At 40.9% G+C, this 18,220-nt stretch overlaps 2 protein-coding genes across 7 annotated transcripts; one reads left to right on the top strand and one right to left on the bottom strand.

Annotated features, from left to right (window-relative positions):
* The first annotated feature begins 65 nt into the window (after positions 1–65).
* LOC109977058 (HMG domain-containing protein 3) lies at positions 66–4,832 on the top strand. Of its 3 annotated transcripts, none has more exons than XM_065958782.1 (9): positions 88–114; positions 265–376; positions 605–1,936; positions 2,031–2,170; positions 2,271–2,475; positions 2,604–2,708; positions 2,949–3,127; positions 3,367–3,508; positions 3,635–4,832. In XM_065958782.1, the coding sequence occupies exons 1-9, from the start codon at positions 103–105 to the stop codon at positions 4,315–4,317; spliced, it is 2,910 nt and encodes a 969-aa protein (XP_065814854.1). In that variant the 5' UTR covers positions 88–102; the 3' UTR covers positions 4,318–4,832. The 3 variants fall into 3 exon arrangements, with proteins under 3 accessions (XP_065814855.1, XP_065814854.1, XP_065814853.1); XM_065958781.1 differs by having other exon boundaries at positions 265–436; XM_065958783.1 differs by lacking the exon at positions 265–376 and having other exon boundaries at positions 66–114.
* A 152-nt stretch (positions 4,833–4,984) lies between these two features.
* On the bottom strand, positions 4,985–11,559 carry LOC109992602 (uncharacterized). Of its 4 annotated transcripts, none has more exons than XM_020645285.3 (11): positions 11,401–11,559; positions 10,962–11,046; positions 10,392–10,406; positions 10,170–10,300; positions 9,946–10,081; positions 8,587–8,871; positions 8,068–8,406; positions 7,773–7,954; positions 6,192–6,293; positions 5,996–6,094; positions 4,985–5,926 (listed from the first exon to the last, which is right to left on the bottom strand). In XM_020645285.3, the coding sequence occupies exons 2-11, from the start codon at positions 11,044–11,046 to the stop codon at positions 5,705–5,707; spliced, it is 1,596 nt and encodes a 531-aa protein (XP_020500941.1). In that variant the 5' UTR covers positions 11,401–11,559; the 3' UTR covers positions 4,985–5,704. The 4 variants fall into 4 exon arrangements, with proteins under 4 accessions (XP_020500941.1, XP_020500942.1, XP_065814858.1 ...); XM_020645286.3 differs by having other exon boundaries at positions 4,985–5,923; XM_065958786.1 differs by having other exon boundaries at positions 10,966–11,046; positions 11,401–11,558.
* Positions 11,560–18,220: the final 6,661 nt, after the last annotated feature.

Genomic DNA, 18,220 nt, shown 5'->3' with positions numbered 1-18,220 from the left:
GCAGCAGCAGCAGCAGCTACTCTGGTCCAGAGCACCAGGGGGCGCTGTCGCGTGCAACGAGGGTCCACGAGAGAACGGAAATGAAAAATCTGGGTTTTCAAAATGGAGTCAAAAGTAAGTGAGAATTAAATTTTGAGTTTTACATGCGATCAAAGCACCACTTGAAAGCGTTCAACTCAGGAGTCTGTTGGCTTATATTAGCGAGCCAAAAAAAAGTATGATTTTGCAGCCTTTGATTGTTTTGTTTGTATTCTTTTCCTAAAGGTACACATCAGTGTTTTCAAAAAATCTAGCAGACCACAGGTGACAAGATGCACGGTGTGCTGTTTACGCTACCATTGCCCCCTTTGCCCCCCTGCAATGTATAAACCCCGCTGTAAGTCACAGGTTTTGAAGCACTTTGCGGTGCATGTAAAAAATGCTGTTGAATACGAAGGTTAGTTCCCTCTATCAGCATGATCACTTGTTTGTTTGTTTGTTTGTTTGTTTGCAACCACTACTAATACTAAGTGCACGGGCTCACCAATAGTAACGTTACTTTACTCTTAATGAAGTGATTTACTTTTGCTCACAGGGTAAACACCATGCTCTTGTGCCTTCACAGATTTCTACATCACAAAATGCCACCAGGACTGCAGGAATGGAAGCAGCGGCCACTTCCACTGTCCTTTCTGCAAACGGACTATAGTGAGGCGGCAGGATTCAGAGAGGCATATTCAAACCTGTAGGCGTCCCGCTGAGGAGCCTCCGACAAAGAGACCCAAAAACCCACAGAATGTGCCTCGGTTTAAGGAGGAGACAAGTTCAAGGTCTGGTCAAGGGACCACGACAAAGCCAGACCAGAAACAGAAGGCTGTCACTCCGGAAAGACAGGAAGGTACACCCCTACCTGCTGGCCGCAGGAAGCCATCTGGCCATGACAACCCTGCCTGCAGAGTGGGGGGAGGGAAGCCAGCGACTGTGCTTTGTCCACATTGTGAAGTGCCAATGATGAAAAAAAATATAAGAAAACATATATATAGGAGACACCTTGACAAGGCCGTGGAAGACATCACTGCACATTCCCATCTGGATGCTGTTTGCATAGATGAAGAGAATGGTATCTATGCAGTGAGGAAGTCTTTTCTTGAACCATTTGTGCCTCTCCATGTGCAAAAGAAAACCTGGGGGAAAGAGCACAAAGTTAAATGCGATTCCAACGAGTGCATACAGGCCTGTGCCTTTGCGGTAAGGGTGGGCATGAGGACATTTCAGTGTCATCATGTCCGCTCTCTGGACTACTGTAAAGAAAATGCCGTCCAGACTGTACTGCAAGAAGAAAAAATAAACGAGATGGTGAAAAAGATGTGGTTTGGAGAAGAAGAGAAACAGCAGTGTCTCCAGCTCCAGTCACAGGCAGCTACTGCCAATGTGCCGGTGTCCGTCGATGTCAGCATGAAGTCAGAGCACAAACTGTTTGTATCAGTCTATGAGCCCTCTGTAAGCTACTGCGTCCGGCTAGGACGAGTCATCGTCACTTATGACAAAAGAACGAACACTTGGCACTGCCCGTGTACAAAGCCAAGCTCTTCATGCATTCACAAATATATGGCCAAATGGCATTTATTCGAGACACATGTGCATCTCTTCAGAAAGGAACCGAGCACGGAGATGAAGTCGGACATAAGTGAACAAGAACCATCAGCTGAAAATATGGGCATCGCATATCCTCCTGAAGATGACCAACTGCAGAGAATGGTCTCATACATTCACTCTTCGAAAAGGTACCCAGCTGTTTTACCTGATGATGTCCTTTCTGTCCAACAAGAAGGATACCCAGTGCAGCTTTTCCCCCTGGAAACGTTGTGCTCTACATGTCCAGAAGACACCGTTCTTGGCCCACCGATTCTCATCACGAGTCAAGCGCAGATTGTGTCTTTGACTGGTGTTCAGAAAGGTAAAGTATAATCTATTTGGCTTTTGTTAACGTGTCTTTTGTCAACTCCCGAAAAGACTGACGCCCCCCCCACCCCCTACTCCTCTCCTCTCAGGTGTCAACACTTACTGCAAACAATGTAGCAAATGTGGGATGCTGTACAGATACCAGGAGTATCACGATGGTTTGCATAACTTCGATGACGGTGTCATTTTGACCTTAAATCTTTGCATCTTCCTACGGAACTCGCTGCAGGTATACAGTTTGCATATTGTACATTCATTGAACACATCATGTAATGAAGCAATGTGCCTTTGTACAGAGAATGCTTTATTCAACCTTTTTGTCTTTGTAGGCTCACACAGCTGTCGGTCAAGTTTTTGATGCCCTAGAAGAAACTTTTAAGACCCCGTTGCCAAGCAGGGATCGGCTTCTTCATGCGTATTTGCATTTTGAAGCTCTCACTGCACATGAATATAAATATTATTGTGTGAACTGTGGATACTTCCCATCTGTAGTGGTGATGGATCGCCACGAAAAGGGGGTGTTCAGCATGCCGTGTAAGTGTCTTTAATTGTGTCATAATAATTTACACGGTTTTTTTTTTGGTTTTTTTGGTTTTTTTTTTAACACTGACGTTGAGATTGTTTTGACACTTTGTTGTGTGGCTGTGTCTGTCTTTCTTAAGTCTGTGATATAGAGCCGGTCCCGGGGGATTTCACAGGGGACGTGAACAGTGAAGATTTCTGGGATTGTGTTTCCGCGGAGATGATTGCCTGGGGACTCACGTCGAGTAAGTGTAATTCTGTGTTTTGTTGTTGTTGTTGTAGTTTTCTATTTACAGTTCAGTAGAAACGGCATCAAAATCCGACAGATTAAATTTGTGCTTCCAACTGAAACACATCAACAAAAAGCTTACCTTGTTCTTTATCTGAAACTTATGTTTAACAACTATGTGAATATGTAAAAGACATTCGTCCCACCTGATGAACCTTGCTGAATTGGTTTTCCGACTTTTCATTCTGACTAACAGGTGACAGCAACAATCCGTTTACAGTCCATCCCAGCTATCATTTTTGGGCTCCTTGGATTGGGCAAGGCACACGAAGGTCCGACGTAGTGCTTAACACAGAGTTTTTAAAAGCTCCAGGCGGAGCAGACGACATCAACGCAACAGAAGACAGACTCACAAATCAACTGATGAATTTGAAGGTATGTCTTTCACACACTTTGTTTAACCCTTTATTTTGTTTCTTTTCACTAAGGACTCTAATATGGTTATTTCTCTGTTTATAGACCTGAAAGAGCAGGACAGTTTTATGGAAGTAGAGAAGCAAAGTGGCTTTTGGAAGCAATTGAATGCATTGAAATCACATCAATAGGCCAATAGACAATATTACACACTGTCAAAACATGTTTCGAGTATCTATTCTTTCCCTTGACCTACACAGGTGGACGCAGTGCGTACACTTTGTAAGGAATGTGGTGTCGACTCTAATGGTTCCAAGATAGATCTCATTCTGCGCCTCAGGACCAAAATGCAAAATAAACAGGACTGCAACAAAGTGTTTGAGAAGATCTGCGGAGCTTCAGGTGAGACCTCTGCATTTTTCTTGGTTTTTCAGTTTAATGCGATCTCTTGCCATTGCTGTAAATAAATATTAACCGTTCTTATTGTACTTCTTGCTGCTAATGGTTTAATTATTTTCTATTCATCAGGTGGTTTGGCTGCCATCATGTGTCCCTGCGGCATAGTGTACAGCTTGAAGTTCAACATTAGAGCAGAAGGCCCCAGAGACTTTGCAGATATGCTGCTGGCGTGGAAACATCTGCCCAATGTATCAGTCTACGACTCAGCACAAGCTCTTGTGAACCACACCAGTGGCAGAGAGCCAGAAAATCTACCATTCCAGCCACACGAAGGCCGTCTTGCTCCTCCAACTCCTGAGAACATTCAGGCCGCCAAGGACCGAACACTGAAGATCCACCTTCCATGGATTTTAGAGCCGAACACTGAAAATGTTGAAGATGACAGTCATCCATGTACCAAATCATCTCACCGTTATGTTTTGTGTGACAAGCCAGATGAAGACAACGGCAAAGATGAGAAGGATATCCTCAGGAGGATTGATCTTGTACCTGAGCTAGCAGGTCAGCTCGACAGCAAAGTAGCAGAACAGTTCTTCACAGAGATGAGGAAGAATGATTACTTCCTGAAAAACATGTCGCCGTCAGCTTGCGTTTTTCTGGTGCGAAACATGGTTCATCACCACAATGAAAAAAAAGAAAGACAAAGCATTGAGAAGATGAAAAGAAGCGTGTGGGAAGTCGGCTCCAGCCCGGATTCTGTAGATAATTCTGCCAGCTTGGGTCATTGTCACGACACCAGGGATATAACATGACCGTGATCTCTGCGAAATAAGCCCTCAATTTAGAAAAAAAGCAGATTGAATAGAAGACTGTTTGTGTCGTGTGTAATTTACAAAGAAAAGCTTATAATTGTATGTTAATACAGTTTAGCTGAAAATGTCATTAGGAGTCCACAATCAGTTCAATGGGTTATTGTATGCATATTGTTACTAAATATATGTATTTATCTTTGAGAGACATACTGTATCTTAGTTTTTTTTTTTTTTGTGATAATTCAATAGCATGATTGCCGTAACCCTGTAGAGCACCAACCAGGCGCGAGCTTTTATGTTGAAAATGAAAAGCTCACGACGCTCCTGGGGCTTCAGGACACCGGGTGAGAGGGCATGAGACGAGAAGTTCCAGACTGCAGCCATGCAGAAAACTACTAAAAGGACGTCTTTGTAGATGTAAAAAAAAAAAAAAAAAAATGTAAAGACGACAGTTTGTTCATGGTTTATGTAAATAATCAGGAAAAATAAATAGTCTTTGTTTACAACTTCTAAAATGGCTTTTTGTTTCATGTTCTGTTATAAAGCTGAATATAGAAGGATTCCCCATCGACAGTTTTTTTTTTTTTTTTACACTGATTTATCTAAGATTAAAAAACAATCACCGCAAGGAATTAATTCTATTGGGGGGGGGGGAAATCAGCCAACATGTGTGTGAAAGATACATTTTATTCTTAAAGCGAACACATTTGAGTAATCCTAAAATGTCTCTAGATACAGTTCAACCTCTCTGTCATTAGAAATACTGGTTGGTACTGAGTCCTCATCCTGTACACGAAGTTCACAGATTAATGACCTACTGCAATATTTGGTAGAACACGTAATGGGAGAGGAACATTTTGTACAAATTAGCATTCATATTACCTTGAGGGACTAATACTATATATCATGAAACTGCAGAACAAACTTGATTATTAAGCGGTGATGCAGTAAGGAGCGGCTGACTTGATTGATGGAGAAAAACATCTCTGTAACTGTACAGTACTTAAGAATTCCCTTTTGCACATGTTTGTATCACAACTCGTATTTCTACAAAGCTCTACAGGCCACATTCTTCTCACAGACATACACATACTCAGCAATACAGTGCAGATAACATTGGTCCTGAGGGTCTGGAGGTAGGAAACAGCAGGAAGGTTTTCGGAGCACCATCAACAGTGTGAGGAAATATGTAACAGGAAACACAACGGCTAATGCTAAGATGACATGCAATATTGGTACCAAGCCATTAAATTTAGGCTGAAATACAAGAAGGCACAAGTGAGGTCTCACTTTTCCACATCACTGTCTCTCCACCTGAGAATCCACTTTGTGGTTTCTCAATGTCTTATCTCTCCTACCTTTCTTGGTTCCGGTTCCATTTTCCTTTTTACAAGAAGTTTAGTTTCTCCGAAGTATAAACGCTGCAGGACTCCGACGTGTCAGTGTCCAGCGGCAGTGTTGAAAAGTATTCTTGTGTTTTGCTCCATCTTTCTTTGTTTCCATCTTTTTTGATCTGGAATTGGGCACAGTCCTCAGAGGAATGGAGGCAGTCTGACGCCCCGGGCACAGAAAAGGAAATCCTCCTCTCTTCTTCATTAGATGTATCCTGCTACAAAAAAAAAAAAAGTTTAAAAAATGTAAATACATTTGGATAGTGATGGCTGAATTGTAGTTTTACCTCAGGGGTTGAGTTATGACAAGGGGAGCTCCGAGGTGTGAGCCTGTTTGCTTCTTGGTTCTGAGATCTTGGTGTTTCCGCCATAACTGGACTATAACCCTGGCAGAACAAACAGCAGCATGTTAGCGTTATTTTAACAGTTTTGCCTGGGAGGGAAAACCTGCTTGATTCTTTGAGAACCGTTAATCAGGCGTACAGTGTGAGTGGGACTGGCTCCTGGGGTCCACTTTCTTGGTGTTCCAGGATGCTGAGCGTGACCGTAGAGGGAGGACGGCTGAGGGCTGGGCTGGCTGTAGTCCTGCGCAGAAAAACAAACAATGACACATAAAACTTGCTAAGTGCTTTTTTTTTGGTAACAACAATGTAGAAACAAAGGGAGGGGAAACAAGGCCAAAACTATTGAGCACTTTTCATGAATCTTGGGTATTTCTTTGTCTTTGTTCTGTTGCTGAAGGTCATCATTTCTCTTTTGGTATCACCGCTGATTTGTTGCTTCAATAATCAGTCATGAGTGAAACTAGCTCACCTGCTTTCTTCATGTTTTGTGCGATGATGTCATTACATCCTAATCATAAGTAGTACACGTGTATGGACCTCTAGAGGGATGAAAGGCATTTCCAAAAGATTTTTTTCATATTATTTTCAACAGGTATTCCACTGGGCTGAATCTTTATTTTTAGTCACCTGTTACCATTTGTAATTGTGGTGTGTCTGTTTTAAGTAACCTCTGTGTTTTTATTTAAAAAAACAAAGCAATGATCCACATCAAGATGCATTTATGAAGGATTTTCAATGGATTAGAATTCATGATGATGGTTCAATGTTGATATTAGGATTATGTATGAGATTATATAACATATTAACAAGGATCTTAATGTGTCTCTTGCAGGTTTAACTAAAGGCTTCGGAGGACACTTGATCTTACTTGATACAAATCTTAACACTGCCGAAATGACACGTGTTCAAATGGAGTCTTACTTATACAACACATGCAGAGATGCAAACTTTACGAGATGGATTATATCACATAAGCATTAAACTTTGAAGTCCTGGATTTAAAAAGAGGTAGAGTCTTAATATCACATAGTTATTTAATCTCTCAAACGTTCAACACGGCACACATGTTCTAATAATAACCACCAATACTCCTTTTGCCCATCCAGCATGAGTGTATTGATTATAAACTTATTATTTAATGTATTCATTTTAATATGATAATTTCTTAAAGAAGCTTGCTCTGGACTGGACAAGTAAACACTTCCATGTTAAACTCTATTAAAATGGTACAGCACTAAACTATACAAGATTGAAAAATAATCATAATAAATAATTATAATTTATCCTTTATTAATCCTGCGAGGGGAAATTTTGTTTTTTACACTCTGTTTAATGAACATGCTACGCAAACAAAGGCCGAAATACACACAAACATGCACAAAACAGGATCCTATGGACATGCATTAATGGAGAGGTCTCAGAGTGAGGGGGCTGCCCACAGCGAGCGCTCCAGAGCAGTTTTGGGGTTCGGTGCCTTGCTTAAGGGCACCTCGGCAGTGCTCAGGAAGTGGACTGGCACCTCTCCAGCTACCAGACTGAGCTACTGCCGCCCAAATGAAAAGTGGGGATCGAAATCTTTTGAATCAGGCTAAACCCAGTAAGCACTAAACTGAGGGCACAACTCAAAAAAATAAAAGGAAGACCTCCAACAGCATTTCTCCTACCTTCAGAACTATCTCACTTGGGAGTGCCACTTAACAGACTCTCCTGATTTCCTCACCTGGATGTTGACCCTTGGAGGGTTGTTTGGGAGCGGGCGGTTTGCTCTGAGGCTAGCGATGAAATGCGAGAGGCTGCAGCTCGGGTATCTCCTCATGAAGAGCAAGAAACCAGCCAGTGATACTAACATACCCGAAGGAACTGTGATGGATTTGAGAAGCGCTCGCCATCTGCCTCCCTTTTCTGGAGAGATAGAGACATCATCAGATCTCAGAGTGAATGAAAAATAAGCAAAAGAACAAACAAAACAAAAAAAGTCTAACATGAAAAAAATAAAAACCTTTTAAGTCACTCACCAATCACCTGCAACATAGTGGAGGATACCAGGTTTCCATCTCCGTCTCTTATTTCGTAGACGCCATCATGCCTTGAGGTCAGCCTTGCTATGACGACTTCATTGATGCTGCCATTTCTACCAAGAGAGATAAGGCCCCTGTAGCGCATGTCGTAGTCCGTTATGTGGCCCTCGCGGATCAGCTGCACCGGGCCTCGGGGAGGCTTAGGGTCAAAGGGGCCCAGGGAGGATTCATCAGGGTATCGGTGGGGGGTAAAAATTAGATGGGCATGAGGGACAGGAAGAAAGAGGGGCAGGTTTAGAGACTCCCTGGTGAAGCGGGTGACATTGAAGGAGTGCCCTGCATCAGTATGCAGGATTGTGAACAGGAGGGGAGAAGGACGGAAAATATGAGGGTGTCAAATGGAAAGGGAAAGATAAATATAAATGTTACATTTGACACTTGACATGGTCCTATAGTTAAAGAAATGAAACAGTCAGCTTTATTCAACTCATCCTTTGGTTTTCTGTCTCTGCTCACCGCGGACAGTGAGGGTGCTGCGGGACAAGGCCTTCCCCTTGTCGTCCCTGATGGTGTAATTGCCCTGGTCAGCTTGCCTCACTCTCTCTGCCACCCAGACCTTCCCGCCCCTCAGCAGCCGCCCTCGCCCCACATTGCTGGTCGCCAGGTCTGTCTTGTTCCACAGAACAACGGGCATGGCCTCAGGTGGAGCACCCCTGGGTAAAAACTCCAGCAAGGAACCATTTTCAGGGATTTGGTACTCAAAGTTTTCCCCATAGTTTCTGTTGTAAGACTTGATGCATTCTGAAGCAGGAGAGAGAGAGAGAGAGAGAGAGAGAGAGAGAGAGAGAGAGCGAGAGAGAGACAGAGAGAGAGAGAGAGAGAGAGAAACAGTGAAAAAACATATACTACATATACTTTAAACAGTATAAAAATATGTGAAGGAGAAAAAGGGACCAACATAGAAGCCAACTAAATTCTATTGAAGGATCCATTCAAACAAACCACTTCTGGGAAAATTGAAAAATGCAAAACAACACAAGGACCTTCCGATCCAAAATGTAGACATATGGATAAACCACTTCTCTAACCTTTTTGGCCCAATAGAGCAGAAAAAAAAACAAGATAAACAAAGTCACTAGGAACTGAAAAGGCCTGTGGTGTTGATGGCATCCTAAACGAAATGAGAACGTTTACAGACCTCAAATTCCAGCTGGCTATTCTAAATCTCTCCTCAGTTTCGGGATCTTCCGCAATATTTGGAAACCAAGGACTAATAACGGCACTCCACAAATTTGACCCCAATAACTACTGTGGGATCTGTGTCAACAGCAACCTGGAAAAAATCTTCTGTATGTTCATAAACCACAGACTCCTTCATTTCCTCACCGAAAATAACGTCCTTAAAGAAATCACAAATTGGCTTTTTACCAAAGTATCGCACAACAGACCACGTTTTCACTCTTAGCACCCTAACCGACAACCGAATAGACTAAAGAGTAGCAAATTATTCTCCTGCTTCCACTTTAAAAAAAAAAGTTTGACTCAATTTGGCACGAGGGTTTGCTGTACAAACTGTTAGAAAGTGGAACTGGGGGAAACACTAAAGGCATCATAAACTCAATGTACACAAACAAAAAATGTGCTGCAAAAATTGCCAAAACCTAATTATAACAACAACATTTAGTTGTTTAAGCTGAGAAAATGTTCTTGTAGAACAACTACTTCGATACTTGAAGTGCATTACTTGCAGATTATACTTGATTAAATACATTTCCTTTGGTTTGATTTTGAATAAAGGACTTTTATGTGTAATGGAGGCAGCTGAGGCAAAACTACAGGGGGGGGGATTTCACAAAACAGGAGAAACTTCTGTACCTGAAACAGTCAATCGAACAGTCTCATAGGTGAATCCAGAGGCAAGTTTGATGGAATAAAGTCCCTGATCATCATGAGTCACTTCTTTCAGGACTAGCATCTTATCTCTGGTCCACTCGAACCGTGGGTCCTTCACCTGCAGTTGTACAGTAAAGCGTTTTTTGACAATCTGAATGCACATTATACTAACAGAATCAAAAGCTGAGACTGACTTTTCCACTCACATTTGTCCTGTCCAGCAAGGTGCGTCTCTCTCCCTCTGAGTTTGGCGTAAAAGTAACCATTCTGGATGTAGAGTACACAGGCAGACGAAATTCCTTCCCGGAACACACACTCTGGGCTTCTTCTTTTTCACCTGTTAAGGGAAATAGAAAAACTTTGCAACCTCCTTGGGGAATGTGTTTTGTAGATGAAGGATGTGTGATGAAATGTTGCATTTGACTCACCCAGTACAACCCAACCTGTGTTGAGAGCAAAATAAATATGATTATAAATAGTATTATACAGAGCTATGCTTAGGTCACACCAATGTTATTTGACTGTGGAAATTCTATTACAACTTTCAAATAGATTTACCAACTTAATTGGTAAAGGTTAAATAGATTTTATTGTAATAACTGACCTCCTTAATTGCCTCGTAACTTCCCTGGCCTCAGCCATAACATGACTGCTATAAAATAGAATGCAATTATCCTAACTTCCTAAGAAAGGATTTTTTGTAAACCAGAAAGCCACTATGGGTGGTCCATACAATTAAAAGCATTTTGATGGAAATCTTAGCTTCCTTACAGAAAGTACAAACCCTACTAATTAAAGTTGTAGTTTTATGTTGAGAGTTTCCAGGTCATGCCTTTAAAAGACCTTTTTGACATTTATCATTTCGCATGACTAGCTTTGGCTGTGATGTAAAAACCTTATCTTTAATTATAAATAGAAAGTTATTCAAGCCATTAATTGCAATGTATTGCAATTATGCATTATTTAAAGGGGTACCAATATAATATTCAATAACTCACCCACAGCGAGAGGAAGGGCAAAAAGGGCAGTGAATAGGACAGTGGAGGACATCGTCTCCTTTGACGACAACCCCGAATGTTTCATCTACGAACAACGTGGACACAGATGCAAACAAGAGATTTGTCATTCGTCGGTCCCCCTCTTTAAAAACAAGCCTCATCATCAACCATCAGGCCACACAAGGGGGAGCTCAAACACAACTGTTGTGATGATGCAGCGCTCGAGCCTCCAAATCATTTACATCCATGAAGAATCAATATTGTCACAGCGTGATTCACGACACCCTGTATGCTTGTCTGAAGTTAAGTCCACGCAGGTGTCAAATGCATTTCTACGCAGATGAATACTATTTATAGCGATCCCGCTGATCAACAAGCCGCCAATGGGTTGGTGAATTGTCAAATCTAGTAGTCACTGACGCATGCAATCTGTACTTACCTGCAGGAAAACTGACAGAATGGATCAATCGATGGATGCTGAGGAATGTTTATATAGAGAGGGATAAGAGGATGACAACGTCCTCTGCAGAGCGCGCATGGGCATTAGCGCTTGTTCTACAATTTATCGCGATGGCAGGCGGCATTCTCAGCAGCGCCTACGCAGGACGCGTCGCATGCTGCGTTGGTTTCGCAAATTCCTGGGAATAAAAAACCGCTGATAGCGTAAGAGCCTGAACAGTGACACAGGAGTAGGCCTACTCCTTATGCCGAGACAAACTTAAATGTTGTCAGTAGTTTACAAAAACAGAAGAACAGGTCGCTCGACATTGTGTCTGCAGATAAGATGCCATTTCGTTATTTGAATAAAACTGATGGAGATCTAAATCTAGGCTACCTACATCCAAAAATGTCACAAATGTTATTATGACGTTGGACAAGTAGCCTATGTTAATATTTACAGGTATATGGTTTAAACTCCCGTAGGACATAGAATATCATCTCCCAACAATAATATCAAAATGCTACAAAAAATATCAAGAAAACAAATGGAGCAAGTAATATAGCCAACCAATGTGTGGTTAAAAAAAAGTACAGCAATTATAATTTGAGTTCAAGTATGTTTTGCTATAATTTGAATCTGCACATTTACTTTAACTAAATCTATCTGCAGTTTAGAAAATAAATATCTCTGAAATAACAGCGGACGTGGAGTCAGATTTATTTTCTGAAGCAAATTATATTGTTTCACACGTGCAGATATAAACTGCCACTGACACAATAAAACTCTTTGCACTAAAGTTCAACAACCTTGCACAAATTCATCAACGGAGAGCTATACACAGGTAGCTGTGAGTGAGTCAAATAAAAGAGATTTGAAATGAATCGGTTTTCATATTAAACCTGTACTTCAGGTTGTAGGAACAAAAAACTAGAACTTCAAAATTGTACTTAATGTCTTCAAGAAATGCACTGCTTTTGTATAGCTTACATCTAATCCTAACCCTTTTTAAAAGCCATGTTTTGTATTTTATTTTTTCTGTGAGGTATCCCTTGTGGTTCAGATGTTTCAAGCATTAATTATCATCCTATATTAAATAAATATTACACTTTTAAAATGTTAAGCACTGCTATTAAAACATATGCTGTTGAATGTGTTTGTTTTCTTTGTTTATTCTTTGACGCAGCCTACATGCTTTTTATATATTGTAGGCTATCTGTTTGTCTTTATTGATCGTTTTAAACCTTAATATACAGTCTATGGTTAAAACACACCCCGTGTTGTGGTTGAGAAAAAGGCGCCTGGAGGACGGTAGGCTATATGCACAGTTTGCGCACAGTCTGCGCAGACATGACGCTAAAACACAGTTTGAAAGATAGCCTCGCCCCTGGCCGGGTTTTTCCTTCTCTAGGACGTTGTTTATGTTTACAGTCTATGGTTTTGGACTAAAAGTAATACAATACATTTGGGAAAATCGTTTAACAGTGAGATGACAAATTGTTGCCACTGTGCTTATTTGAAATGTTGTGCACAAATTTTCATCTTAATGTTCTCTGGTTTTAAAGAAATGCTGTGGCGATCTCATCATGTTGTGTAATTAAATAACCTCTGCTCTCTCTGCAGGCCATGTTAGGGTTGTATATTGCTGTTTCCTTTTTTGTATTTGGTGAGTGTACGTTTTTTTCTTTCTTTCTTTTTTTTTGAATTAGTGCATAGAAGGAGTTATTCAACAATGTAAATGCACTCAGGCTGAGGAGAAAGTGGATGTATTTTATTCAGCCATTGGTGTTACCCAGAGGTTAGACCTCGTTAACCCCTTATTAAAGGCTTTGTAAGTCATACTATCATGCCTGAGTCAGTAACTTCATATGTTAAAGAATTGATATTCTCATAAACCCCAGTTGTACTTTGTGTTTGGAGTTAAATAGCAGGTTAGCATACTGCTATGCAAAACTAAAATCCAAGACCCTTAATTTAAAAAAAAAAAATAGGCAGGATCCTTTTGTCACACTTATCAAGTGGTCATGGGATATTTTTTATAATGTAGCTTCAGTTGAACATTTTTTTCTCAACATTATAATAGTTGTTTCTGACATAGGCCTACATATATACCCTCCATTTACGCCTTCACCTATTTATAACTCTGTGTTTGAAGGTTCATCTTCTGCTCTTGAGAATAAAGCGCTGTGCTTTGGTGGAAGACTCTCCATACCGTTTGAATACACACCGCTCCTTTTCAGTGGACAGTTGTACTTCACTCCGAGTGATGGGGGACCCACAACTCTATTGATGGATAACGGGGAGGTAGGCATGCATCTGGTGCTATGATTTCTGCTATGCCGCTTATTGCTATGACAACCTTGTGTGGAAAGAGCTGGGATATGACAAAGTTAAGCATCTGTTCAGAGCAAACCAGATATGAATCAGAATGAATGTACTCCGTCTGTCCTGATTCAGTTTTTTACTTTTGTCCAATTATTTCGGCAAAAGACCCACGGCTTAAACAAAACTTCATCACTTCTTATTTGAACGATTTGACGGAAAGAGATGATGGGATTTCTTCTGTCTCATCCAATGAGAATAGGCGTCTTGATATCATCAAACTGGAGGTTTTGGGTGAGAAAATGACACTGTACTGCACATTAAAACCCTTTATTCCAACAGTTAATTAGTATTTCTCTATTTAATTGTAGAGTCCTAAAAAGTCCACCCTGTGTTCTTTTCAGATTGTGCAGTCGATGTCAGCACAGTTTACGGAAATTGGTATTACCTTGACGTTCCTCGGCAGGCTGAAATCCTGGAGTTCACTTCCCAGTCCCAGTCCCAGTTACTCCCTACCAAAGGTCCGGTGGAGCCGCACAGACCCTCGGACCACCAAGAGAGGCATAGGACAGAAGAAGCGTGATTTCTGGGAGATCATCAAACTCACTCAGAAGGACAGTGGCTTCTACAATGTCAGGGGAAAAGATGGGTCTTTGCTGTCCAGGACTTTGCTCAAAGTAGAAGGTGATTTCAGGAATGTCATAGAAGAAGAATGTTGTCTGTAGACTCTCTGTGTAGCTGATTAAATGTTCTATCAACTCTTCTCCTTCACAGCGGACTCTATAAGCTATAAAAGAAGTGAAGGCGAGGACCTCATCATCAGATATCCTTCAACCAAATCCTCTTGGACTGTAACTGTGACTAAACCCGGGGAAGACACCGAATACTTAATTTTGATCAAAGCAGGCAATCTGCTCACTGACAATAGTAATTCTGGTATACCAGGAATATGATGGGAGGGTTCAGATTTTGCATGACGGTATAGAAATCAGGTCTTTGCGAATCATGGACTCTGGCGTTCTTGGGTTTAGAGACGAGGAAAGCTACTTGGCCCTGACCGTTCATCTGAATGTGCAGGCTGGTGAGCAGCACACGTTAAATTAGTCACAAGAGGGAAAATGTATGACTACAACTTCACTGATGATTCAAACTAACATAACCCCACTAACATCCATTTCTCATGCCCTTACAGCATCTATTCCTACATTTGTTATTGTTTCCGTTATTGCGGAATCGTCTTTGTGGGGATTCTCTGCTTCTGCTGCATGAGAAAACGAGGTTGTAAAAAGAGCGCTCCTAAAAGGGACGAGGCTGCAGCGGCACCTCCAGTGTATTACCATGTAAGTTAGCGCTAGCTGGCAATCAGATCAACTGTTTGTAATATGTGTTGCTATTTTTAATTCAATATCCTTGTTCCGATTGCAGGATAAGACTCATCTTTCAAGCTCGAGTTACCGTGCTGCACCTGCGCCAAAACCCTCTTATGAGCCAATGAACCCCAGTGAGCCAGCAGCTTCATCATCTGGGACACCGGTATGTCTTAAAACTAAAGTATTCAAGCAATGAACCAAAACTTCTTTTGAGGTGTTTCGTAGGTTCAAACCATGACAACAACGATAAGAGGTGTTAGGTTTAGACCTTGTTTGGTTGCTCATTAACATAACCAAGTCCATGCTTGGTGCCAAAACACATTCAAAAGTTTATCCAAAGCAAATATACTGTCTCCTTATTTGTCTCCATTCAGTATGATCAAACAGACATAGTGCACATTTATATGTTCGTCGTCACTTCAACTTTAATATCATCATGTATCCTTATCATTTAATCCACTAAAAATGTATTGTAAAAGACGATCATCCTGGGGCACTGATGGCCTAGCGGTTAGGCCACGCCCCCACATAGGACGGATGTGGACCTCCAAGCGGACGGGCCGTGTTCAAGTCCAACCTGTGGCTCCTTTCCCACATGTCATTCCCCACTTTTTCATCAACTTAAACATTAAACTTGTTTTGGTTTACTCTTCTCACAGGCTGCGCCTCTGCGAGATCAAGGGGACACTCCAGCTCCTACTTTCGCCTCTGATTGTCTCTCCTCTGACCGTGAGCTGAGGTATGAGCAGAAAGGACTGACCATTCTCTCTGCTCCAACCCTCAGTTCAGACTCAACTTTCGCTGCTGTTTATACCTCAGACAAACTCAACTTTTAGTAAGAAACGTCATCCACATTGGACAGATGAGGTGTTGTTTATTGTGACCAGCTGGAACACAGCCTTAGCTGCCTTTGATTGGACAGTGACATATACACACGTTAGAAAATAAGTCGCATTCGGAGGGCTGGTGGCGCAGCGGTTTGTGCGCACCTCCCATGTATGGAAGCTGTAATCTTCCAAGCAAGGCGGCCCAGGTTCAAATCCGACCTGTGGCTCCTCTCCTGCATGTCGTTCCACACTCTCTCCCAATTTCTGACTCTATCCACTGTCCTATCACTCAAATAAAGGCACGAAAAGCCCAAAAATAAACCTTTAAAAAAAGAAAATAAGTTGCATTAAGAGGTGGACAAAGTCAAGTACCAGTGGTTCCTAACCTTTTTTCCTTGTAGCCCCCCTACTTGTATAGTAGAAATGCTGAAAAAAGCAGTCCCATATCCTTTTGCGTTCTCACATCAGCTCACTCGGACTTTCAGCAGAATAAATACCAAGGGGCTGGCAGGAGAAACTTCAGATAAAGTCAGTTTTTTCAGGAGTTTGAAAGCCCTAATAGTCTTCCGCTGTGGGGCGTTAACAAGCATCCAAGCTTGATTTTGATTGGCAGTTATTTTATAAATGCAAAATGAAACACAATGCTATTAATGCTAGCTTGACTCATTTCCACATTTGTTAAAGGTTGGGACTTTCTTCAGTATGAATACAATTGTACTCACAAATGCAGGGTGCTCACAGTTTGATGCTAATATAGTATTATTTTTGTATTAACTCTTGATGACTGGATCTGTTTTAAAGTAATAGTGTAGCAAACAGTGGAGTGTGAGAGGAGGATATAAATCAAGTTAACCATATTAACACACATTTAAAAGCTTGTAGGGCAATTTATGTATTCACTCAATTTTCTCAGGAACTAAAAAAACAAATAAAGCTCTCTCGGAGATAATGTTTCAAAATGAGTTTGTTTAGCAGATAGAACAGATTATGTGACTCAACCTGGAGTCAAAGCTACCTCAGCATTCTTGGAAAAACTACTCTCATTTTTTTTTTTATACACTTTTTGATATGATTATTTCTAACCTTATCCTGTGCCTAAAGATGTATGTATCAACATGTCTGAGTGGCTTTCATCATTGCATTGAATGCATGCATATGAGAAATTATATTTATTATACTTGTTTTGATATCTACACTTTGTATCTTTGTGTTTATATATTTAAGGTCTTTTGAAAGCTAGGTTTGTAAACTCACCTTTTGAACCACTCACATATTAAAATATCGATCTGCATTAAAAGTAATGATGGTTGACTTGTTGAAGCTCACATTTTGTGGAAAGAAATATACATTGTAAAAAACAACTTGTTGGTTTAAGTTTAAGAATAAGAACCATTATAAGGAGTATTTATCTAGCCTTCATCATTCTCACAGTCATTCGAGTCTATACCATTCACAATAGCTTATTTGTTCAAATAGACTTAAGTTGTTATCAGACCGTAAGAATGTTCTGAAGCTGACCCTTGAAAAAGAGAGGCCCTAAAAGAGAGCACATAAGCTTTGTCAAAAATTAAAACAAGTTCAAAGTGAGTGGAGTTTCTGACTGCAAGTAATCCCAGAGTTAGGCTATATAAACATAAATACCCTCGTCTTCACAGTCTCATGTCGTGTGTGCATACATGTTCAACATTCCTGTGGACCCCTTTTAGAACAGCCGACCTCTAGGGTACAGCTAACCTAACAAATAAGCAAATAGCCTAGTGCAAGTGCAAGTTGTAACAGAGATGGGGCCACTTCACAGGCAGTTTTCACATTTAAAAAGCCAGACATATAGCCTGCATGTACAATATTCTACATTAAAGATATCTGCAATTTGATTCTTCTTAGTTAAAATAGGCTTTATATATCCTCAATAACATTCTTATGACAGTATGGATATCTAAATAAAAAAAAAATCATTCTTGATATCCAAAGTGTAATTCTCTGAGGCCTAGCCATAATTAAATTAGGCGAATGATTAGTAATTATGGAAAGGCCTTTCTGAAGTGGGAGTTTTTCCTACAAAACGCCATAAACATCTGAAAATGAAAGCCCGATACACAAGAATGGAAAACGTGACGTCATTTGCCCTTGGGAGTTTTCTGGATATCTGAAATCATGATTGTGAATAGGAAGGAATTCTTACCACTGAGTGAAAAACAGCAAATAAGGTGATTTTTTTTCCCAATTCTTTTTTTAAAACCGCTTGCCATCATCAGGGTTATGGTTGGGGTCACTCACTAGGATTTCCTATAGTCCCTGAAC

This window comes from Labrus bergylta, chromosome 9 (genome assembly GCF_963930695.1).
Source record: "Labrus bergylta chromosome 9, fLabBer1.1, whole genome shotgun sequence".
Taxonomy (NCBI): domain Eukaryota; kingdom Metazoa; phylum Chordata; class Actinopteri; order Labriformes; family Labridae; genus Labrus; species Labrus bergylta.
The sequence above is the reverse complement of the archived record's forward strand: the minus strand, read 5'-3'. Positions and strand labels throughout refer to the sequence as shown.

Coding starts and splice junctions, on each gene's coding strand:
- LOC109992602 (XM_020645285.3), bottom strand. CDS start 11,046: ATGAAACATTCGGGGTTGTCGTCAAAGGAGACGATGTCCTCCACTGTC. Junction 8,407..8,586: donor CAGCACCCTCACTGTCCGCG/GTGAGCAGAGAC, acceptor ATACTGATGCAG/GGCACTCCTTCAATGTCACC. Junction 6,294..7,772: donor CTCCAAGGGTCAACATCCAG/GTGAGGAAATCA, acceptor TTTTCTGCGCAG/GACTACAGCCAGCCCAGCCC.
- LOC109977058 (XM_065958781.1), top strand. Junction 2,476..2,603: donor GGGGGTGTTCAGCATGCCGT/GTAAGTGTCTTT, acceptor GTCTTTCTTAAG/TCTGTGATATAGAGCCGGTC. Junction 3,128..3,366: donor ATCAACTGATGAATTTGAAG/GTATGTCTTTCA, acceptor TGACCTACACAG/GTGGACGCAGTGCGTACACT.